The following is a 25,817-nucleotide window of genomic DNA, read 5'->3' as shown; positions in this document are numbered from 1 at the left end:
ACATCCAGAGCCCTCTAGTGGAAGGAAAGAGTTTAGAACATATTGTCTACTTGCAGAATATATCAATCATATATGCAAGGGAACCAATGTCATGCACAAAGGCCCAGGTATATAGACATGAGGACACAGATAAATAGGTTAAATATATAGGTAAAGTTTTACGTTCAAAAAATGAGTCAATTTAACAAAGTAATTTATACAAATTTTATAAATTATTTTTTTGAACTGTTAAATAAACTCACCTGTGCCGATACATCAATTCAATCCATGACTACAAAATAAATAGTAATTACTGTAATTACTGTATTATCCTAAAAAAGTTCATCATTTAAAAGTGCTCTCTCAGTGTATACATATTAAAGCTTTTTTGTTTTTGTCCTGAATTTTTTTCTCCTTAAAAATCACAAACTTGTTCATGGTGTTGATTTTGTTTATTGTGGCCTTTATTTTATTCACTGGATTTATGGATATTGTGTGAGTGTGATTTAGTTTGCATGTATTATTTAAAGAAAGAAAATGATTTTCTTACATCAACCAATAAGTATTTTATTTTGGTCATTTTATTAATGAACAAAAAAGGGAACCACAATGCAGCAGTTATGTGCAGAAGAGAAAGTATTGCATGTAGCCTATACTGTACCATAGCCTAGGGTTTTTAATGCCAGGCACATAAGAAGATAAAGATTTTCAGTCATTTGTAATCCTCCTTGTTTGTAGTAGTATAGAAGCCAAATGCTACCTGCTTCTGTGTAAGAAATGATCCATAATTTGTAGATAAAACAGTCTTAACAGTAGTTATGCTAAAATCTCTACTAAGATACACACCCAAACAATATCAAGGGAAAAACCAAACTTTATTTCCTTTTACAAAACATTTTAAAGGTGACCTAAGCTCAATGTTTTGAAACTAATATAGATCTGCAAGCAGCGATTTATGCAATGTTAAGTAAATACTCCAAACAGCATAATTTACAGAAGCACAAAGAGGAAAAGGGCCCTTGGTTTTTTTTTTTTTTGGTTTTTTTTTTTTTTTTTTTTTGCTGCTCTAGTACAACAGAAACCATATATGAAAGACAATAATTGACTGAAAACAGATTTTCATGTTTTACATGTAATGCTCAGTAAAGTAATAAGCTATTAGGTGTCACAAAAAGTAATATGATAATAAATGCAGTGTTTTATCATGAAGACATGAAAATGCAAGGTGATAAAGCAAAAAAAAAAAAAAAAAAAAAAAAAGCAAAAAAAATTAAATAAATAAACGTGATGGCACTGTATATAGCTGATTTAAAACATCATGAAACACCTATTTTATTGCATTGTTGTAGATGTAATAATAATAATAATAATAATAATAATAATAATAATAATAATAATAATAATAATAATAATAAATAATGCAAGTACTAAGATGTGAGAATATTATGCTTATGTATAATGAGCTACAGCACGGCACATTAAACATAACAAAAAGAACATTCCATATGAATATTACAAGACCCAGTCTTGCTGAAACATACAATCTAAATTAATGTTTAATTACAGCCTAAGACACTCACACAAAAATCCTACATTTCAACTCAGTGCAAAATATAATGTATGTGACATTTAATAAAAGTATGTCTAGCGTGTTACTGACACGAACGTTAATAGAATTATAATAACATTTCAACAAACTTAACTGATTTAAAACGACAATATTACATCATCATGGTCATGTGGAGTGTGTTACTGGCTGGAGATGACTGTGTGCATACGTTTGTGTTCACAGCTGAAAAGAATTGGCTAAAAAATTTCAGATTTTTGTCTGATTACATCTGAGCGTGTTGCTTAGTGGAATAACATTCGGTTGCATATAACTTTTTTGTTTGCTTGAGCCCCTCACATCAAATGTGATGTCTGTGTACTTTTAGAATGTTTAAAGCATAAAACAGTTTCTTTTATGGATAGATATTTGGTTTCATAAGTGTTCTGTCAGACTCAGATTAAGTCTAATCCCAGATTGAAAGCCTACTCGATGCTAAACAAATACAGTCAAATTCTAATCTACTTTACTGCACTTACTTAATCTGAGTCTTGAAAACCGGGTCAGGATGTGATCCTTCTGATTTGAAGAACATTTTGAGGAGAAAACAGAATTACAGTCTCTGTTTAAAGAATAGTCGATGAAAGAATTACATTCAACTCAGCCTGAGTATCGAATCCTTTAATCCTGACACTGAGGTGCACACTGAGGTTCATTTAAGATTTAAATACTAAGCTGGAAAAACTGTATAATAGAGTCTATTTGCTGATGTCATGTGTGCTTGATAGGGCTTTGTGGTTCAGAGTGTCATTTTTAGAAGAACAGCTGACGACCAGAGCCAAAACCGGCCAAACGGATACGAACATTTCCAAAATGCTACACATTTGGCTCTGAAAGGGTCTCAATATAACTCCAGATTACACACACAGAGTAGCACAGGAAATTACTGGAGATTTCACAGAGATGCAGGTTACAAAAGTGTTAACAATGATGCTGATTATACTAAGAAATTGCCAAAACAAATGATAGAAGTAGAGAATGAAAGCGATTAAAGCTCTGGACTGGACATTGGAAAGCCAGAAAAACAACAACAACAAAAAATAAAATAAAATGGTGGTTTGAATTAAAACTGAATGGTGAGAAATTTCTGATGAATTACAAAATAAATAAATAAATAAATAAATAAATAAAAAGCAGATGGTGGTTTGAGTCGAAAATTAATGCCAAAATAAATAAATAAATAAAAAATTCCGTGACGAATTACAAAAGTAGATGCTGAGATCCCAATTTGTGCCGAAGGATTTTTTTTTTATTATTACAATACTTGGCATCACAACAGGGCTGATTAATGGTACAATGTAGAGATTTTCAACCAAACCAATCAAATCTTTTATCTTCAAAACTATCTTCACACACTGGCCCTAAAGGAATCTTGCTGATTCCAGACACAGTAGTCAATGAGAAACATCTGGGAAACATGTTGCTGTGTATGAGCTGCAGTTTAGGTGGCTACATGTTCAAAAAGCACTCAGAAGCCTACAGACCTTTTACCTGCATTAGAAATAAATGCTCTACAAATGAATCAAAATGAATCATGAATCATTTACACACGCAAAGACATCAGCAAACCAATCATTCCACTTTTTCTTGTAAAAGATTTAGTAGGTTAAATATACTATGATAACATAGAGGCTTATATTAATATATCAATTCTAATTTTGAGAAATGTTCATATTTAATTTGAATATATTTTTTTAGTGAGGACACAAGCTACATCGGATCATTTCTATTCCACTCCTTTGTATGCTATAACTGGTTATTTATTTATTATTTATGTCCTCAGAAGCTCTGAAAGTGAAAACGGATATCAGCCTGATGACGGACGGTGTGTGTTGTGTCCAAGAAAGATCCTCGATCTCTAGATTTGTTCCTGGCTTTACATCAGTGTGTGACGTGGAAGTCTGAGCCACTGTGAGCTACTGACTACTTATTAGTGCTGTAATACATTAATTTTGAAACCAGCGGTGCAGATCCAGCAGCACAGCAGAATATGGGTTGAAAAGAAAAGGAAGAAAAAAGAAAACAGACAACATGAATGACTCACAGTGACAAAATATGGTGACATGAAAGGTACTAGAGTGTCAAAAAAGTTAAGTGTCCTTTAAAATTAAAAGGGTAGGAAAAATAAAACCAGGGGAGTTTTCAGATAACAATGCAGGAGCGGTAAGAACAACACGAACTGCCGATTCGGAACAGACAGAGATTATAGAATCTAAAATTGTTATAATAATTTAAAATTCAGGGTAAACTAGTACAGAGGAAGAGAAACAAAAATAACCAAGGTGTAATGCCATTGGCTCAAGGGTCATGTGATGCAGTGAAGGATGATGGGTAGAAATTAGAGAGAGCCCATTCCAGTGACTTCAGACGTCAGCCTAAAACAGTCAGGAGGAGAGGAGGGACAGGGAGAGGACGGGGGTAGGGTTGGTAGGGAGAGACAGAAAAGTAGAGTAAATAAAATAATTTGAAATTATTTTTGAAATGTTAGTAGTAATCTTGAAACTTGAAACCTTTTTTTTTTTTTTTTTTTGCACAGTTTTCATGCATTTGTATTTATTGATGCATTCAAGAAGATAACAGTGAAGCAAAAATAAATAAACAAATAAATAAATAAAAACGTCTTTTGAATCGAAATCAAATTGAAAGAACAGCCACCGTTGTAGTCACAGGATTTGACAAGAGACGGCAATGTAATATCAAAACTACTTGAGGAGAATAAACCGTACTCAAGCCCTGCTTGGCAGCATATGCTACTAGATACCAATCACATATTAACCCCCCTACCCCCAATGACAAAAAATAAGTAATAAATACAATATCTGGAAATAATAAGATATATCCATGGTATAATTTTGAAAAATTAAGATAATAGCTGAGAAAATGTCAGTGTGTTGAAAGAAGGAGATTCTAATTTGACAAGATGCATCAACATTGATTAAATAGTCATTGATTAGTTCTTAACTGATGACTTATAAAGCCCTAGTTATGTTATAGTTTAAATGACGGTGAAGTTCATGGCTTCTGTAATTATGAACTAATAAACAGAACAAAAATAGTAAATGACAATCCAGAAGAATCATTCAGCATGCTGAAACACTACTGAAACACTACATAGCACAGGATGTTCTTATTCTCTTACAGTATTCTGTATACACAGGTTAGTCTACAGGTTGAGGCTTGGGAAAGGGTGGGAACATTGAGGAAAGTCTGGTACATTAAGTTAATGTGGGGGGTGCGGGTTGGGGTGGGGGGTTTGCTGTTTGCTTCAGATAATGAGAGCAGATTTTGGGCTTCAGGATGTAGTCATTGATGAGGGGTCAATCCACATGGCTGCCACATCTCTGAACCTGCCGAAGCAATATCCATTAGTACATTCCCCGCTGCTCACCTGCAAGGCCTACCATCACACACAACAGTCTACACATGATATGACATTTACACATGACTCTGAAGCTTCTTGTCCTATTTTGTTCATGAAACATCTTTCCTGCATTCCAGTACTGTGTTCATATTACTGTCACAAACACTTGCCTGACCCTCGAACCCGACAACATTTGCAATGTAAGCAGAATTTTAAAACTGATTTGAAATGCATCTTTATCTAAGATATTTAATAGTATCCTATACACTATTAAAGCAAGCACATAAAGCTCCTACACTGCCTTGCAAAAGTATTCATACCCACTGAACTGTATGTTGGGCACCATTTATAATTTTCTTTCCATTTTACAGTTGTGTGCCACTTTGTGTTGGTCTTTGACATAAAATCCCAATAAAATACATTTTTGGTTGTGGTTGTAATGTCAAAGTCAAAGTCAAAGTCAAGTTTATTTATAAAGCACTTTTTTTTGACAAACAAGTGTTTGTCAAAGTGCTGTACATACAAAAAGGAAACATGTTCGTTAATACAAACAGTCAGCACCATAAAAGAAAAACACTTATGACACAATAAAACAATAAAAGAAAGCAGCTCTCACATGACATCGAATGCCAGACTATAAAAATAAGTTTTTAGAGCAGATTTAAAGACCTCAAGTGTTTGAGGCTGTCTAATATAGAGAGGCAAACTGTTCCAGAGCTTTGGGGCCGCTCCAGCAAAGGCTCGGCCCCCCTTTCAGTCTTGGAACAGCTAAAAGCAAATGGTCAGCAGACCTTAGTGCTCTTGACGGAGCGTACAGATTAATCAAATCTGATAAGTAACTTGGCGCTGACCCATTAAGAGATTTAAAAACAAGCACCAACATTTTAAAAAGAACCCAATAATGGACAGGAAGCCAGTGAAGAGACGCGAGAATGGGAGTGACAAAATGTGGAAAAGTTTAGTGGGTATAAATACTTTTGCAAGGCACTATGCACTACCACAGAGCTCTTTAGCTCATACTGATATGCAGTAACTTTTTGAATATAGTGAGAGCCCTGTGACTCACACGGGTTCCTGCAGATCATTGCTTTATTAGATTGAAGGAGAGATTTGAATCTTTTACACAGTGTGAATGTGGATGAAATGCGGAAGCGGCCGAGGTACTTACCTTGCGTTAATGAGGTACTGGGCAAGGCTGATGTTGGCGGGGGTTCCTGTGATGGTGATCTGGCGCTCTGATGACCCTTCCATGGCATTAGCGATTTTGATCTGTGCTCCAGACATCTGACGGATCTCGTTGATTTTGGTTCCCTGGCGCCCGATTATGCAGCCTATTAGCTGGGAAGAAATAGTAAAGGCTTTTAAAATGCAAAATCATGTTCTAGGAAAGAGAGCTGAAGACCTCTTTGGTGGACCAAAAGCAATTTGGTTAAATTGCTATGCAAATTTGTATATTAAAAATATTACCTCAGTATAACAGAATATTACAGACTTCCTTACCAAAGTACGCTGTCCATACTGCTATAATTTACTCTCACAGCTAGTGACAGACTTCCATCAATCTAATCTAACTAATCCAGTCTCCAAGCAGCAGCCACACTTGAGTCTATCGAAAGCCAAGATCGACTGATTAAACTGGTGGAATCAGGTGTGGCTTCTGCTTGGTTGGAATTAAAACCTGCACCCACACTGGCCCTTTGCAGATAAGATTACACAAGCCCAGGTCTAATCTATCCAATCTAATCTAAACCATCCACCTGCAACGGATCTGTCAGTCTGTGTCAGCATAGGATGCTTATCGTCTTCGGATTAGAATCATGAAAACACTCATCTCAAAACACATAATAGATAAACATCTCAATACACACATGTTGTTACAGGAAAATAATAACACAGCATACTATAATTCCTTTTACACACAGCAGCAATTTATACACAGCCACACAAAACACTATTTTTTATGAATCATGATGCATGTTCTATCCATGTACTGTATAATTTAAACTGTATCTTTCCTTCCCCAATAATACAACAAGTTTTTCATATTTCTGAGAAACTGAAAAGTCCTCTATCCTCAAGACATTCCTCTTAAAGGTACAACTTAAAGGTACAACCTAACAGCAACTGTTTCAAAGCTATGTAACTGGAGACTCCTTCCAAAAATCCTAAATGTGGAGCGTCCGTCAAACACGTTGTTGCTACAGAAACGACAATGTGTGCGATAATACTCTACATAGACATGAGGACTTGATATATGGGGAATTGTATGTGTGACTGATTTATTTATTTATTTATTTTCATTTTTTTAAGTAAACCCCTTTTGAACAGTCATATACAGTAGGTTAATAACTATAATAAGAAGAAATATAATGGCTTTCCATCACTATAAAAAAAAAACAAACCTTTACAACAAACTGTAGCGCCATTGCTTTATAGGACTAGTGTATTGTGTGTTTGTTTATACTCACATCATTGGGAATGGTGAGTTCATGAGTACTGGCCGGGGGACTGGCATCCAGACCTGAGACAAAGAGCAGGTGAGGGTTGGGGAGAGACCACATTAAGACATACAGTACACACCACACACACACACACACACACACACACACACACACACACACACACACACACACACACACACACACACACACTCACACTCACACTCACACTCACACACTCACACACAAACAAATACACACATACTGTATTCTGCTGGCAAAAAATTAAGGCTATACTGCCAACAAGCTTTTCCAAATTCAAAGACTGATCGTATTTAATTATCTCTGGCATGCAGAAGTGATGTTTTAATCATGACCATGCATGCAGTAACACTACATCTCCAGTCTGAGCTGATCATCTCCCTCTCTTTCTCAACACACACACACACAAACGCACACACACATGGACCTGAACAGTAAAACCTATTTCTTCCCTTATTGTAATCTCTAAGACTTCTAGGCAACCAAGGAGTTTGGAACAGATTGCTGGTGTGTTGCATAATTGCATAAAATTCACTGTTGGAATATTGAGTTGTAATAATGTTGTCCATTTAAAAAAAATATTTTTATGCTTTCACTAAGTGCCTTATCCTTCTCAGCATTTGGCAGAATAACTGAGGCTTCCCTTTCTTTGTCCAGAGCGTGAATACACAGTGTCGTGTACTACGTATTGTAAACGTGTCGTAAATAAACGTGTATTAAAAATCGTGTAACGGCCAATACAATTAAATATATTTCATTTTCTAGCCGGTACATCCGGGACGTCATTTATAAAATGTTACATGGATTGCAGTAAATAAAAAAATAATTCTGACTACATTTTATTCTTGCTAGTTAAGCTGCTCTTCTCAGACAGTGAATGTTTAAACGTACTATAACAGTGACATAGACAAATCAGTTTGTACTTGTAAATCAGAACCAAAGGTCAGTGTTCGTCCTGCATCAATAGATAAGAGTGTCCACACACCCTGATTAGACTTGTGCAATTTTGATCTGGACTTGCTCATAATTTTTCATTTCATGATAAAATCGTCCTAAAATTTTCACCTACTCAAAACATTAAAATCTAAAATAGGTTTTATACGAACCTTATCGATTTTATTCAGATTTTTTTTTTGTTAGTTCTGAATGCACTCCTGTAAAGCTGCTTTGAGAAGATGTCCGTTGTAAAAGCGCTATGCAAACAAATTGAATCAATTGAATTAAAATTGTGATTAAAAGAGTAGGTGAGATTTTTCTATGCTGTATATGATAACATTAAATAAACTAAGAATAAGGTTAAAAATAAGGTTAGTGTATAAATGCAGCAAGTGACTTTTGTCTCAGGCGATTAAACCGATATGAACGATGCTAATATATAAATTTAGAGTTCATTCCTCATTGTAAATGTTTAATTCTTCAAAATTTGTCAGAAATGTTTTCCCCATAGGTAGAATAGTTAATAAATGTAGAGATTTGAGCATCTTAAAAAATTCTATCATTTCACCAGGGTTTGAGATATCTGCAAAAGGAAACGTTTAAAATCGATCATGTGAATGGTTTTCCTGAGCTGCCAAACATTTGATATTAAGTCATGATATCCTGTGTATATAAATACAATCATGATTTGTAATGTAACCTGATTCAGTTTTATCTGTTGGTAGAAAACCTGGTGGATGAAACAATAAAAAATAGGGGGAAAAAACCTCTTTAAATGTAAATAATCTAACCCATAATCATTAGATAAACTATATGAATGTTGAACCAGTCCATCAAGAAACCATTTTAAAATAAATTGCATATTACACATGGCAATTCTTCCGGCAAGTTCATTCTTCAGCAGTTATGCTTGAGGTATACAGCGATCAGCCATAACATTAAACGGACTGACAGGTGAAGTGAATAACACTGATTATGTCATTACACTGGCACCTGTCAAGTGGAGAGTCGGTTCTTAAAGTTGATTTGTTCGAAGCAGGAAAAACGAACAAGTGCAAGGATATGAGTGACTTTGATAAATGGAAAATTGTGATACCTAGACGACTGGGTCAGAGCATTCTCAAAACAGCAGGTCCTTTGTGGTGTTCCTGCTACACAGAGCTAAAATTGGCCCAAGGAAAGATAACCGGCGATGTACCGGGTCATAAGTTCCCAAGGCTCACTGATGTGCTTGGTGAGTGAAGGCAAGCACATCTGATCCCATAGAAGTATTTAACACAAATTTCTGAAAATGTTTGCGTTGGCTTTGATAGAAAGGTGTCAGAAGACAAGATGCATTGCAGCAGGCTGTGTACGAGGCTACATAGCTCCATGCTGACCCTTGTCCACCAATGAAAGCACCTACAATGTGTGCATGAGCATCAAAACAGGACCATGGAGCAATGGAAGAAGGTGGCCTGGTCTGATTAAGCACATTTGGCTAGATTTATGTGCGTTGCTTACCTGAAGAATTGATGGCACCAAAATGCACTATAGGAATGAACTGGGCAATGTTCCCCTGGGAAATTTTGGATCCTGGCATGAAATGTAGCTGTCACTTTAATACATATTCCCTACCTAAACATTCTTGCAGATCCTTTCACCGGGCTTATTCAAAAGGAACATTTTCCTTGTCACACTCCAAACATTGTTCAGGAATGGATTGAGGAACATGACAAAGAGTTCATGTTGGTGGTGACTTGGCTTACAAATTCCCCAAATCTCAAACCAATCAGCATCTGTGGGACGTGTGGTCCAAGAAGTCTGATCCATGGAGGCACCACCTTGCAACTTAACGGATTTGCTGAACATCTTGGTGTCAGATATTACTGTATAACACACCTTCAGGACTCTTTTTGTCAGCACAAATGGGACCTACATGATATTATACAGGCAGCTTTAGTCATGGCTGATCAGTGTATATTACAACATACCTTAAATTTAAGGCATTTTTTCAGACTCCCTTTATCCATTGCCTCACTTATACAGGTGAGCAATTAAAGGTCCATGTACCTTGCTCAGGGGGCCAGTGGTGGCCATTTGGTGGACCTGGGAGTTGAGCTCATGACCTTTTAATCACTAATCCAACACCTTAACCAATTAGCTACCACTTTCCTCACCTCCCTCACTACGATATGCATCCTTCTTTTGTAAGCTTTTGTAAATCTGGGCATTTTTACCTGATGTGGAAGCAAATATATATTCTCAGACTTTTAAATCTGAAATGATACGCTAATCAGATTAATCCCACTTAACATGGTAACAAATGCCCCATTATCATTACCTGGTAATCTTACCATATCAGGGGATTTAAAAAAAGAGAATTATAAGGAGATTTAGAGTAACTTGCAGTTGAAACAAAATGCAACCCATCCTGCATTGTACAGAATTAGGAAAATATACTGTATGTAAATAAAGACATGTATCAAAAATATCTTCGTTTCTCATAAGACCTGCTCTTATGGCCTAGTGTGCCATTATCACGGTTCTTTAGAGGTCCGAGAGAACCATTTTCTGTAATACACAACCTTTATTGAAGAGAGAGCTTCATGCTTACTAACAAAGTCTTAACAAGGACAATATTTTCTGCTTTTATCATGACCAGTGAATATAATTACATTTTAAAGCACTACATTTAAAAGTATAATGAGGCAAGAACAAAAGCATGCACATTTCCAAATAAATCAATAAATAAGTAAAAGAATAAAATATCAATGTATGAATGGAAAATGACAAATGCACCATTCAAGGCGGCTGTGGTAACCTAATGGTTAGACAACCACATCGGAAGGCTGTGAGTTAGAATCCCAGCTCCACCGAGCTGATACTGCTGGGCCCATGAGCTAGACCCTTAACCCTCAATTACTCAGTTGTATAAAATGAGATAAAAAGTAAACACAAATGCACGCACATACACACATGCACACAATTACCATCTTTCTTTCTTTCTTTTGTTCTTTTTTTTTAGTAAAATGCTTGAGATAATTTCTAATCTCCACTCTGTTAATTTATTTTATATCTTAGCTAGTAGTAGAGGCCGTTCAAGCAAATAAAATAAATAATTAAATAAGTAAGTAAAAAAAAAAAAGCCAAAATAATAAACAAACAAACAAACAAACAAACAAACAAACAAATGAATAAACAATGAAATAAATAAATAAATAAATAAATAAATAAATAAATAAATAAATAAATAAATAAAGGTCACAGCAAAGTGAAGAGCAACCACCAGGGGCATGTCAAGAAGCGTGACATTAATAGAAGAGGAAACATAAAAGAAAGAGAGTGAAAGAAAAAGACAAAAAGAGTGTTCCTACAGGTACAAAGAGAAGGAGACTGAAAGGGCTTGTGGGTACGTACCGGGGAAAGCAGGGGTGGTCTGTCCAAGGGGGGTAAAAGGGGTTTGCTGCATAGCCAACTGGTGGAGCTTGGTCAACTGCTGAGGGGGTAGGAGGGACAGTAGAACTAAGAGTTTATTGTTATAACACAGGTCACACTGAAAAAATCAAGAAACCAAAACTAGTATAAAGAGAAGACGAGGAAAAGAAGCTGTGACAGTGGTGAAACAAAAGAGAGTCATAAAAAGAGCAAAAAAGTGAGATCAACTTGAGGAGGACTTGGCCTGGCACTTTGAATGAAAGTCTCAGGCCTGGTTTATACTTATCAGATTTCTGTGTGTGTGTGTGTGTGTGTGTGTGTGTGTGTGTGTGTGTGTGTGTGTGTGTGTGTGTGTGTGTGTGTGTGTGCGTGTGTGGAGAAGTAGTGTCAGCACAATTGACATTGTTCACACATCTGTACGATTAAAAACAACATTCACTTGATGGCATGTCAGACCCAAGACATGCCTGTTCATCAAGTCAAACTGTAAAATGTTTCCACTGTTGTAATGATCGTTGGAATGATCTGCATATTGCATTAAAATGCATGCATGTTGGTGTAGCACGGATTAAAGGTCTAGAACATAGAGATAATTCATAGTGCTTATTGAGTTACTATGTCACGTGGTGTTATATTGCCCTCACTGTTTACAGTGGAATTGCATCACACATGCACTTATTTTCCGTCGATGTTGTGCAAAAAACGAAGCTTAAAATAACCACAAGATGTGTGCTGCAGTCATTTTGTGCGTGCATATTTAAAAGGCAGTATAATTGGGGCTTTATTGTGCAGGTTTTAGCAGAGAGTGCTCTTTCTCATAAAATATTTAGGGCTTTTTTTTGGCTACAAATGACTAATAAATGACTAATTCTTGATATATGAGCATCTCTAAATGTTAAGTGATGCTCACTATCCTCAGATGCATGCTTGAACCCTATATGAACTTTCTTCCACTTCTTGCTTCTCTTTACTCATTTGAACAATGCGTTCTTCACAATCCAAGACTGATGCATAGTGCTGCGTTTGTCATCTAAATCTGTGTTTAAAAAGCAGGTAAAATTTAAGCTCAGGCTTCATTTGAGTGATTGTAATGTCCTCCAGTTTCTCCCTGAATATCAATCACTACCAAAGTAAACTGAGAGGGACTGAAGCACACTAATGTCACTGCATGTGATTATTATTGAGACAGATTCATTCTGATTATTAATGGAGACGATGATGAGGCTCAAGGGGACTCGGAAGGCGTCTGCTGTTTGCTTATGTAACCCAGTCTGTTTAATCAAAAGCTTTATATTGTTTATCATGAGAGTCATTGACAGATCATTAGCATTTATAAAGGGCTAGAGCAGTGAGAGATGATAATATGGACAACAACAAAATGATTAGATTGGAGTATAAACTACAGCAATTAGCTAGCTTGATGTCATTGCAGGGCTTAATGAGATAGATATAAATAGCAATGTTATAGCAATAAATAGCATTGTATAGTGATAGTCACTGTAGTCTAATTGTTCTTGTGCTTTTTTCTATTTAAAAAGTTTTTTTTTTTAATAAATGTTAATGAGCACTTTTTTCTAAATATTTCCACTACACATATACTGTGTATCTCTATACAACAAATGCGGCAGTGATGGCTCAAGTGCTTAAGTCTCTGGGTTGTTGACTGGGGTTCAAGACCAAGCTGCTACTGTTGGGCCCTTCAGCAAGGCCCTTCAGCAAGGCCCTTCAGCAAGGCCCTTAACACTCACTGCTCCAGAAGTGCTGTATCATGGCCGACCCTATGCTCTGACTCTAATCTTCAAAAAGTTGGGATTTGCAAAAAAAAAAAAAAAAAGTATTATTATTATTATTATTATTATTATTATTATTATTATTATTATTATTATTATTATTATTATTAACTACTACTACTACTACTACTACTACTACTACTACTACTAATAATAATAATAATAATAATAATAATAATAATAATAATAATAATAATAATTCACTGTGCTGTAATGCATATGTAACAAAATTAATGGTTCTATTCAATGCCTTTCTGTTTTGTAACTCCATGATCCCATGTTGGTTGTTTGTTTTCTGTCTACAGCCATGGCTAAAAGTTTTGAGAATGACACAAATATCAAGTTTCACAAAGTTTCCTGCTTGACCTTTTTATGTCAGATGTTACTATGGTATACTGAAGTATAATTATAAGCATATCATAAGTGTCCAAGGCTTTTATTGACAAATACATTAAGTTAATGCAAAGAGTCAATAATTGCATTGTTGACCATTCTTTTTCAAGACGTCTGCCATTCGCCCTGGCATGCTGTCAATCAACTTCTGGGCCACACATCCTGACTGGTGGCAGCCCATTCTTGCATAACCAATGCTTGGAGTTTGTGGGTTTTTGTTTGTCTACTTTCCTTTTGAGGATTGAACACAAGCTCTCAATGGGATTAAGGTTTGGGGAGAATCCCGGCCACGGACCCAAAATTTTGAGGTTTTGTTCCCTGAGCCACTTTTGTCTTATGGCATGGTGCTCCATCATGATGGAAAAGGCATTGATCATGACTAAAATGTTCTTGGATAGCTGAAAGAAAGAATTTGCTCCATAAGCATGCATTGGCTATGCTAAATTGTTAATAGTGAATGAATGTATAAATGCATGTCTACACGGTGTCCTACAACGAACATCCAGCATGTTTTCCCACTTTATGTCCAGTGCCACCAGGATATGCCCGGGACTCACCGCTACCCTGACCAGGATAAAGCTCTAACTGAAGATGTACGAATGAAGAATGGTGTATTTTAACACCACTTCAGTTTAACTATGCTCTGAACAATATAGACAAAAATACTGCGATTAGATTATTTCCATTCCACAGTTTATCAAAACAAGTAGAATGTCACAGTTTATACTGAAAAACTGTTTAAGATCTGTTGTTATGTCATGTAATGTTTATTTTTCTGCATCAAACTACACCATGAGTGATTATTTCCCTATAACAGCATGATCACGAGTGTTTTATTCCTTACAGTACATAAAGCATTATTTAACACTAAAGTAACAGCAGGATTTACTGACATTTGTTTCAGTACTCATTATTTATTTCATTCATGATTGAAAAGAATTTTTACATATATTAGCTTGTATTAAATTAATGCATGAGTACGGCTTGGTCAGCATCTCTGGGTATAAAATTGAGACTGAAAATTTATGACAAATGTTGCCAATTGTGCTTCAAACATTATTATTGCAAAGGCTAATCTCACAATAACCATTAACTGACATTATATTCTGCAGCCCCGCTCTACTATTTGCCATCTTACTTGCATAACAAATTTTATATAGTGCTTAGAGACCAGAAAAATTTCATTATAAAGCCCTGAATGGAAAAAAAAATAATAATAAAAATTGTTCTTCCAGAAAATGACCTGCGATGGTATCATTTTCGAATGTGACAGGCCAAGTCCTAATAAGTCTGGCCCACACCTCTGAGGGCTCATGTCATGACCAATTTCAGATTGTAACGCAACAAAAATTACACATCAGAAATGTCATATTAATATTATTGCTTAATATTAATAGAGATGCATGTTGAAAAGCTACAGAACCATGCAGATAGGAAGATAGGAGGTGGGGATGGGGAAAGGGAGAGCTGTTAGGAACTCACATCTGGATGTGGAATAGCATACTGTCCCTGAATAGTGTAAGCCTGTGAGAGAAAAGGAGAAAAGGGAAAAAGGGGGAAACAAATTAACACCTCTTTTTTTTTTCTTTTCTTTTTTTTTTCCTCCAGCAGCCTATTAAACAATAAACAGTTGGTGCATAACCACTAGAGCTCCTGTTAACACCCCATGCTTTCATGTCTAGGCTTGAAATATCAGCTTGGTACACAAGTATGAATCATTGAAATGTAAACCGGATTGGATCTCCCTCATCTTAAAAATCACACAAACGATCTCTGACAGTTGGTAATTATTTAAGCCGACTGTTTAATTTGTTGTGATGTGTTTATTGTGCCTTGCGTTCAGAAAAAAATACCGCATTAATAATATCTGCTTTGAGTTCCGACACCATCCGAAGGTTGAGCTATAATTAATTAATGGCTGTATGAAATGGAAGTAGATAAGGTTAAGTAAGTGGAATGTTAAGAGTGCAACATAGTCATAACACTTCATTGAGCTTTTATTATAATACTATTCAGATTATATATATTAGAAGCACACACTGCACTGTGAGTCATGTTAACAAATGAGTTGGAATGACTGTTAAACCTGCTGATAAAATATCCCTTTAATTCATCTGCCTTCATTGATGCTCATATTTTTAATTTTTTTATTATTATTATTCATTTTCAATTTAATTCGTCCAGTACGTTTTATCCCGCTCCATTTAAACATGGAAATTGTGATTTGTTTTTACCTTTTGATTCGCTTTTTAGGCATATTAAAAGGATATGATATCTTATTTAAAGGGAGAGAAGAGCTTTCTTGACAAGAGCTTGCATATAAGATGTTAATATAATCCTTGAGGTATAAATTCAGATAGAATAAAACACATTTTTGAGATCAGGACAAGTGTAAATTAACATTTTGCATGTACACTAGGGGTTGCATAGAATATTCAGCTATTTCAACATTTTCTTTTAGTTTCAAATTATTAGCGTGAAATTTTTTTTTTTACAACTGCACATTGTGTGAGATTATTCTGGGAAAAGATTTTGTTCTTATCGAAATGCTGCGTGTTTTTTATTCACACTACCCAAAGCAATTCTTTCCACAGCTGTACTTTAAAGCTAAATATAATTTAAATAAAGCTCTCACATTGTGGCATAATGAATTCCATCATGACAAATGCTGTGTTGTACATCGCTATAATGTCATTCTGCTAGTTTGTTGAACATCTCGGGTCATTTTCAGCCTGAAAAAAGCTCCCAGATCTTTATTTGTCAAGGCCGGTTGATAAGCTACAGGTACAGTATAAGGAGAGATCTGTTGATGGGTATGAGTTTATCCGTGCTGCACATTCTCTGTGTCATTTGGGAAAGTCGTGGCCTGATGGTTAGAGAGTTTGACTCCTAACCGTAAGGTTGTGGGCTCGAGGCTCAGGCCGGCCACGATTGAGGTGCCCTTGAGCAAGGCACCGAACCCCCCCAACTGCTCCCTGGGCACTGCAGCATAAATGGCTGCCCACTGCTCTGGTTGTGTGTTCACGGTGTGTGTGTGTTCATTGCTGTGTGTGTGCAATTTGGATGGGTTAAATGCAGAGAACAAATTCTGAGTATGGGTCACCGTACTTAGCCATATGTCACGTCACTCTCACTCTCTCATTGCCTCGTTTTGTCCTACAATTTGTCCATAAAAATGCATTTTTACTCTTTAGTCTCTAGGTTTAGTTACAGTAGTGTAATTAATGTAACAGAATGTAATACAAGAATTTATTGTTTTGCACGTTGATCAAATTTTCAAAATTCCAATTTTATTTGTCACATACTTGGGGAAATAGTTGCTCAGTGGTTTTGGACTACTGATCAGAAGGTCATGAGTTCAAATCCAAGGGCCGCCAGGTCGCCACTCTTGGACTCATGAGCAAGGCCATTAACCCTCAATTGCCATTAACCCTCAGCTGTATTAAGCAAGATAAATGGGAATGAATGTGCTCAACCTCACACAGTGCACAATGTGCGGTGAGATAGAAAGATAGAAAGAATGATGTTATATTTTTATTTTTTTTTATTGATAGTGTAGCCTTAAATCTCACAAAATGGCTGCTAATTGAAATGTGTGACAATTACACAGGTGATTGTCACGTTGTTATCAGAATTTAACTGCACTGGGGGGGGGGGGGGGGTAGTTACGTCCTGAATCAGTAACTGAGGCAAAGATGTCTAGCTGTCTAGTTTATTGTTACAGAGTAGTAAAAGTGAATAGTCCTGCAACCCCTAAAATAAAATAACAAAATGCACTTTAATAAACAGTGCCATCAGGCTAAGTATGTATCTATTAGCAAGTTCTGTCTCTCTCCCTCTCCCCCTTATATAGTGTGTGTCCCTGGGCAGCAGAGACTCTAGTCGTAGGTAGCATGCATGTGAAAAGGTGAGAAACCTGAGTGCACTAACAGGCAGTGGCTGGTGCTGCAGTAAAAGGCTGAGATTGGCTGCGGACGCCGCCAGCGGGTCGGCTCTTACCTGGCCACCTGAAAAAATGACCGGGGTGGAGGCAGGCTTTGGGCGATAGGGGATGGTGGCACCTTTCGGTGGGGACTAGCAGAGGGAAAAAGGGAAGAGGTGAAGACAGTGTTAGACCCGGGAAGACACAGTGTGTACACAGGTGTGTGTGTGTGTGTGTGTGTTTGTGTGCAAACACATCGGTATATACATCATTGTGTGAGTTTGAGTTTGGTGTGTGTGATGCGTGCTTGTGTTGTGACTATGTATATTAAAATGAAAAAAAAAAAAAGATGATGTTTGTGAGATCTGGAAATAAATATACCAATCTCTGGCATCACCCAAGAGAGTGAAACAATACTCCTTTCTCTGCCACTCATTTGTGATGTTGGATGTGTGACTGCAACAATGACTCTCCAAAATTTTGTTTCAAATTTGGTCATAAGATGAATTTTTAGTGGGTTTTAAAGTCATTAGAATTAGATTTTATGATTTTATGAGAAAAAAAATTATTTATTCTTATATTTTCACATTATGCAAATCTGTCCCATAATGTGGGAAGGTCTGAGAAACCTGGTGAATGACACTGGCTGAATTCTCCACCAAACTAAAAAAGGAGGATAGAAATAAAAATGTTAAATATAGCGATATCAAAAAATAAATAAATACAGTAATTCACTTAAACCGAATAATAATTTTATGATATTTTATCTTAGCAGGAATTCTCACACAGAATATCAACTAAAGAATAAAAATATGACAGGACTGGAAAGAAGGAACTTGACAGAGGGAGCAATAGAGCATGTGTATCGAGGGGAAAAGCTATTCCAGGGAACTGACTGCTGATACAGAGAAGGAGAAGAGAATAAGATTATTTCAGTTTTGTCCTGTAATAGCAGAGAGAAATAGAAGGCCATGTGTGTCTTATCAAAGTGAAGGTAAATGACAGACAGGCTCTCAAGGGTGTAGGTGTGTTTGCTTTTGTATTTTCTAAGCTACTGTGTGCTACAGTAGAGGAAAGTGTGATCAGCTGAGTTTGTACTACACATGTGGTTGTGTTTGAGTTTTCTCAAAGCCTCGGTCCAAGCACACTGGTCACTGCACTGTACCTCCAGCATGACCACACATATCTGTTTGACACACTGGATGATGGCGTCCGGGGTGCCCGAGATTGTCACAGCGCGCTCTGTGGAGTTGGGCAGCATGTCCCCGGCCACTTGCACCTGAGCTCCTGTGGACTGGAGAGAGATGGAGAGAAACTTCTATAATGCATAAAAATGAAAGTTTAAGCCATTCTTAATTCTTATCAGTACATTCTCATACAAAGCAGCAACAGCTCAGATGTACAGAGAAAAGGAAGCGTAGATGTCTGTCTATCTATCTGTTCGAAAATGCCTAACACATATAACATAGAAATATAAAAGAGAAAACATCATACACACACAAATAAAAACCATGCTCAAGCATAAACATATACAGTAGGGTCTAAATTTACAACAGATTGTTTATTTTGTACACTGATAAAAAATTGTACATAGTAACGGTAATGTGTATTAGTCATTGTAAGACTAAAGACTAAATTCAGGTATATCACTAAATAAAAATGTCTTTTTTTACTATTCAATAATATACTTCAAATAGAGGTCTTCTCTTATAGCACAGTGCTGTTCAAGCCTTAATTCTGATTGGTCAGTTGGTGTTTCTGTTATTTTTCTTTAGGGTTTTGGCTGTAAGGCTGTAAAGCATGAATGAGTTTCTATTTTTAACATTTATTTATTTAAATAAGTTATCTTGTCCATAGTGACGTGTAAGTAAGTTATATGGTAAGATGTATGGCGAATGCTTCACATCATCTAATGCTAATAATAAAACAGATTTTTTTTTTAATGTGTTATTTATCTAAGACAAATAATAATGTAATCACTGATCTGACAAAGCATTATGTAAGGAGAATTCCAGTGCGAAAAGTATGTTTTCAACCATTCATTCATTCATTTTCTACCGCTTTATCCGAACTTCTAGGGTCACGGGGAGCCTGTGCCTATCTCAGGCGTCATCGGGCATCGAGGCAGGATACACCCTGGACGGAGTGCCAACCCATCACAGGGCACACACACACTCTCATTCACTCACACATTCACACACTACGGACAATTTTCCAGAGATGCCAATCAACCTACCATGCATGTCTTTGGACCGGGGGAGGAAACCGGAGTACCCGGAGGAAACCCCGAGGCACGGGAAGAACATGCAAACTCCACACACACGAGGCGGAGGCGGGAATCGAACCCCCGACCCTGGAGGTGTGAGGCGAACATGCTAACCACTAAACCACCGTGACACCCTGTTTTCAACCAATGGGGAAATAAAGACTCCAAAGAATTCACTGACTATAAAAAATGATATTCATGAATGAATTCAATCTTGGGATTTATTAGCAAACTGCTGTGATATAAGAGGATTAAGACACTTCAGGACTTGATGTATAACTTCATCTTCAGGCTGGTAACTGTAACTCTGCTTCATGTCAGGCTGCATCACACCACATCACTCTGTCAAGCTTTATTCCTTAATCATTTCTGGCTGTTCCCATCCACATGAGAGGATGTAACTGTCAGTTGCTGGGCAGAACTGACTGTCATGCTCTAGTTATTTTAAAAATGTAGGGTTTCTATCTATCAGCAGAAAAAAAATGGTGGGAATAAACCCTGTACCTCTCTCATCTCCTTGATCTTGGAGCCTCCCTTGCCAATGAGAGAGCCACACTGGCTGGCTGGAACCACCAGCCTCAAGGTGACAGGGGGCTTGCTGGTGGCCGGGCTGTTGCTCATGGAGTTGATTATATCCTGCGGAAGCGTGTGAAAGAGAGCAAGAATCAAAATGTTGAACAGCTGCAACGATCTGCTTCATACAGTTTTGAGCTGAGGATTTGATTCGGTAACAATACAAATTATTCAGTAGCTAAAGTGAAACAGAGAAAATGAATCTAACTATGAGAGAGAGGAGTTTAAGATGTTAAATCTCAATAGAACTTAAAGCGTCCTTGGATTCAGTATATTTTTATTCCTATAGTGCTTGAACAGACACAAAGCAGCTTTACAAGAAAGATAAAGACCTCAAAAGAAGCAAAACACAGGCAACACCGACGAGGAAAAAAAACCTCTCTGAGCTGCTATGAGGAAGAAACCTTGACGTAGATCAGACTCTTCTACACCACAGCGGATAGTGAGATTAGAAAACATTTAGACTTTTACAACTGTTTAGTGTCAAGTCAAACAGTACAGTATGTTAAAATGTTTAGAATGAGAACAGCATGGATTAGAGTCCAGCAATAAGAACCTGGAATAAGTTTATGATTACAGCAGCAGTTTTTAGGTAGAAAGTGATATCAACATGATATCAAACTTAGTTTAACCACTAATTCAAACGTGAGGCATTTCTATACATATCAATAAATGTTAAATAAAAATATATTTAAAAAAACTTTAATATATTTATATTGAATTTTTATGTTTATGGTCGGGTGTTTATTAAAGGACATTATTTACATTGACATTATTTCCTGTCCAGTGTCACTTAAGTGAGGATGAGGTAAAATGAGTCTGGTTCCTATCAAGGTTTCTTCCTCATATCATCTCAGGGAGTTTTTATTCACCCTTGTCTTCTCAGGCTTGATCATTATAGATAAACTTAATTGTAAACTTTGACATTTTTATTCTGTTTCTTTACTTATGTACAGCTGCTTTGAGACAATGTGAATTGTTCAAATCGCTATAGAAATAAATTGAACCGAATTGAAAATTGTTATAGAAATCGACCATGACGGCTGTAAAGAAAGCAGCATCTTTGTGGTATTTTTGTAATCAGAACGGCTTCTACACTGTTAGTGAAGTGCCAGATGCAGTGTTTGGCGATTAGAGATTTATTTTTGATGGCATTTTTTGTTTCACAGTCTATTAAAACTGCTCACTAAATGGATTCAGTTCTGCCCAGGACGAGCAAATCCATTAATCCATTAACTGCCATTCAATGTTTTGTTGTTTCTAATCTATACAGGTATGCAAGAAAAAAAAAAAAATAAGACAGTGATGATTATTATTAAAAAGCCCTGCATTACAAGTGGCTAATAATGTGTACCTCTTCAAATTTGTAGGCAATCATGGCAAAAGCCTTGAAGATGGCATCCGTGGGTCCTGTAATGGTAACGATTCGCTCTGGACAGTTCCCCTCTGAGATGTTGATGCGAGCAGCACTCTGTAGATTGCACAAAAGCTTACAGTGAAATTCATGATTTGTGTTTTATAATTACTTTACATTCTGATGTATGGATAATAAGGTTTTAACCTTCTCTGCATATTAAAAATATCTGTTTTTTTTGTAGTTGTATGTACTATTTATTGTAAGTAACTGCTGGTTCAACAGAGAGGACATCACTACAAAATCCCTGACTGTGGGTTTAATCTTTCAACTAGGGCTCAGTCACTCTTGGAAGATGGGGAGGGAAACAGAAAATAGACAGAGAGAGAGAGAGAGAGAGAGAGAGAGAGAGAGAGAGAGAGAGAGAGAGAGAGAGAGAGAGAGAGGGAGGTTTTTCTTACCTCCTCACGCATTTTCTTCACAGTTTCTCCTTTCTGAGAAGTAAAATATAATGTGAGGTTTTTAAAAAAAAAAATGTAAAAAAATTTAACAGTGTGTATATGCTTAACATACCTTTCCAATGATGCTTCCAACTTCCTGAACAGATAAAAAAGAAAGTTTTTGTTTCACACACATTAATGTTAATTCTTATCAGTAGATTCTCATACAAAGCAGTAGTGGCTCAAATGTACAGAGAAAAGGAAGAGTAGTTTTTTTGCTGGTTAATTGATGACTATTCCGACTAAATTCTGCAGTTGTTGTATTAGTATTTAGCTTTCTCTGTCTGTCTGTCTGTCTGTCTGTCTGTCTGCTTGCCTGCCTGCCTGTATATTTATCCATCCCCTATCTATCTATCTATCTATCTATCTATCTATCTATCTATCTATCTATCTATCTATCTATCTATCTATCTATCTATCTATCTATCTATCTATCTATCTATCTATCTATCTATCTATCTATCTATCTGTCTGTCTGCCTGTCTGTCTGTCTGTCTGTCTGTCTGTCTGATTACCTGTCTACTATTCAGTATACGTTTCCATTTATCTGTGCCTGTCTGTCTTTCTGTCTCAATGTTGATAGTAGTGATAAAAAGCATAAATAAAAATATAGTGATCTAGAAATCAGCACTCATTCTCATTCTTCTCTCATTCCTCTGCTCTATCTGTACATACTTTGCCATGCATGAGGAGGCGGATGGTGAGGGTGACGTTTAGACCACCCTCAGACTGCACTTTGCTGGATTCCATGGTGGGATTGGAGGAGAAGTTGGCGTATGACGTGACAGGAAATCCCCAGGATTAGGAAGAAAGAGATGGTAATGACAGCCAACCAGTCACCTGGAAGTAACATGCACAAGAATACAGCATTATAATATAATACCTTTGCAAGTGGGTAAAAGGCATGTTGAAGTCAGGGCAGAATTTATACAGCAGCATGATATCAGTCATGATGATCAGTCGTACGTATGCAGAATTTGAACACGAGAGGGAGCACTTCTCATCCTGTAAATACAAGACTAGTCTTTTCTCACATTTCTCACATCTTTACACACCAAGGATTATTCAGTACCCCATCTGGAGCTTTACTTCATATGGCGGTAAAACCCTCAAACACAAATAACACACATCAGACCCTTTATACATAACATAAAAAAGTCATCTGTGGGACAGAACTGTACTTGTATATGATCTTATGTTTTAACATTATAGATTACACATGTCACTATACAGATGTGTACACTATACAGATGTGTACACTATACAGATGTGTACACTATACAGATGTGTACACTATACAGATGTGTGTACAGTATACTGAAATTCTTTCTTTGTACCTTGTATCTTGATTTGGAGAAGCTGGATTAATTTACAGCAGTAATTCAGTTTGATTTGATCCCAATTTTACTTGTATCAACATAAAACTCACCACAAAACAACTTTCCAGAAGAAAAAATCTAACGGTTCCTAGTTAGCTGGTGCTGGAATTTAAAATGTAGATCATAGCCTTAACCACTGATAGGCAATAGTTAATTCTCTACAAGAAAATGAAATGAAATGAATTCACTGCAAACAACTGGCACACATTCAAATAATAAGTGTGTGAGAGAGAGAGACAGAGAGAGTGAGAGAGAGAGAAAGAGTGAGAGCAAGAGAGAGAGACAGACAGACTGACAGAGAGTGAGAGAGAGACAGAGTGAGTGAGAGAGAGAGAGAAAGAATGAGAGCAAGAGAGAGACAGACAGACTGACAGAGAGAGTGAGAGAGAGACAGACGGAGAGACAGACAGTGTGTGTGTGTGTGTGTGTGTGTGTGTGTGTGTGTGTGAGAGAGAGAGAGAGAGAGAGAGAGAACGACAGACAGTTGGACAGACAGACAGAGAGAGAAGAGAGAGCGAGAGAGAGAGATGGACAGACAAAGAGAAAGAGAGAGAGAGAGAGAGAGAGAGAGAGAGAGAGAGAGAGAGAGAGAGAGAGAGAGAGAGAGAGAGAGAGAGTAGATAAAGTACTGTAAGAGAGAAGACAAAAAGAAAGTGGACAATATTAGTTCTCCCTTAATGCTTTGGAAGGTCTATATCCCTTCTTCCCCTCCCTTCATCCCCCCCCCCATATCCCGTCAGTCACTCAGCAGACACTGAGAGATGGAAACATTATGCCAGACACCAGACACCAGAAAAGAAAGTTGAGGATGGTAAAAAAAAAAACAGAAAGAAAAATCATCCAAGAAATAGCACAGGGAGTGAGTGATGAAGACAGCAATGTGGAAGATGATGGCACAGCAGGACAGTAGTACTGTATGCTGCATTTAAGGATCATTTTTTTTGTGTCTAAAATGTGTATAGGGACCCGAGACTTGTTTGTGAGATAAAGTAGAAAGAGAAAGGGAATAAACAACATGATTGAAAGGTGTGTGAAAGTGTGTGCTTAGATGAGAACGACTGGGATGAGAGAAAGCAGTAGAAAAAGATGGACAGATGAAATCTGGAGCCAGATGTCCACCAATCTCCCCATAGAACTACGGATTGCATAAAGCCCCTAATCCACACTAAAGCCATGATGTGATATAAAGCCATGCCACAAAAGATCAGAATTTGGCCTGGTGAAGACCTTTCTTTTATCATTAGGAGCTTTTGACTGTGAGGAATCAGTGACCCAGTAAAACCTGACCATCATCATCCAGTAAGGCTTCACGATGGGGTAATAAAATTGGTATACATTTTATTTATCTGGTTGTTTTTAAACATATCAAATAGTTTAAAAAATGGCGTACATACTATAGTGCAGGGTAAGATGAAATCTCAGATAGTCAGAGAGATAAATTAAAGAGGAAATGGAGTGAAATAATTTTTTCTGTATTTATATATTATTAAATTAAAAAGGGTGATTATTGCGTGTACAATCTGCTGTTACTTGGATACTCTACGTTCTTTGAAATCTCATGAACACTGATGTATTTGGCAGTAAAAAGGCCAGAACAGGAGCATCCTTTTCACAAATGTCAGCTTTTAGTTGGGAAAGAAGCTTCTTACATTTTCATTAACCTCAGAGTCACAGTGTGAATTATGTGTCCTGTGATAACCTCTTTAAAGTGTTGCTTCCTTTCCTTCTATCAACACACACACACACACACACGTATGCACGCACACACACGCGCAAACACACACACACACACACACACACACACACACACACACACACACACACACACAGTTTTGTTTAAAAGCTAATTCATATCCTCAAT

General features: G+C 36.8%; 1 protein-coding gene across 9 annotated transcripts in view; it reads right to left on the bottom strand.

Annotated features, from left to right (window-relative positions):
• Nucleotides 1–1,913: 1,913 nt before the first annotated feature.
• Nucleotides 1,914–25,817, bottom strand: part of pcbp3 (poly(rC) binding protein 3) — a 76,415-nt gene continuing 52,511 nt past the window's right edge. For 2 of the 9 annotated variants that reach the window (XM_047815377.1, XM_047815376.1), the window contains exons 5-16: nucleotides 23,253–23,417; nucleotides 22,651–22,674; nucleotides 22,539–22,571; nucleotides 22,078–22,194; nucleotides 20,655–20,786; nucleotides 19,050–19,178; nucleotides 17,893–18,036; nucleotides 15,445–15,486; nucleotides 11,762–11,840; nucleotides 7,415–7,467; nucleotides 6,115–6,284; nucleotides 4,403–4,932 (exon numbers count right to left, since the gene is read on the bottom strand). In XM_047815377.1, the coding sequence (XP_047671333.1) occupies nucleotides 4,878–4,932; nucleotides 6,115–6,284; nucleotides 7,415–7,467; nucleotides 11,762–11,840; nucleotides 15,445–15,486; nucleotides 17,893–18,036; nucleotides 19,050–19,178; nucleotides 20,655–20,786; nucleotides 22,078–22,194; nucleotides 22,539–22,571; nucleotides 22,651–22,674; nucleotides 23,253–23,327 (1,053 nt within the window). In that variant the 5' untranslated portion in view covers nucleotides 23,328–23,417 and the 3' untranslated portion in view covers nucleotides 4,403–4,877. Of the gene's footprint in view, nucleotides 3,961–4,401; nucleotides 4,933–6,114; nucleotides 6,285–7,414; nucleotides 7,468–11,761; nucleotides 11,841–15,444; nucleotides 15,487–17,892; nucleotides 18,037–19,049; nucleotides 19,179–20,654; nucleotides 20,787–22,077; nucleotides 22,195–22,538; nucleotides 22,572–22,650; nucleotides 22,675–23,252; nucleotides 23,418–25,817 lie in introns of those variants that run through there. The other 7 variants (XM_047815379.1, XM_047815380.1, XM_047815384.1 and 4 more) reach the window with 7 other exon arrangements.

Source organism: Tachysurus fulvidraco, chromosome 6, assembly GCF_022655615.1.
Source record: "Tachysurus fulvidraco isolate hzauxx_2018 chromosome 6, HZAU_PFXX_2.0, whole genome shotgun sequence".
Classification (NCBI taxonomy): Eukaryota; Metazoa; Chordata; class Actinopteri; order Siluriformes; family Bagridae; genus Tachysurus; species Tachysurus fulvidraco.
This window is presented reverse-complemented; position numbering and strand designations above follow the sequence as displayed.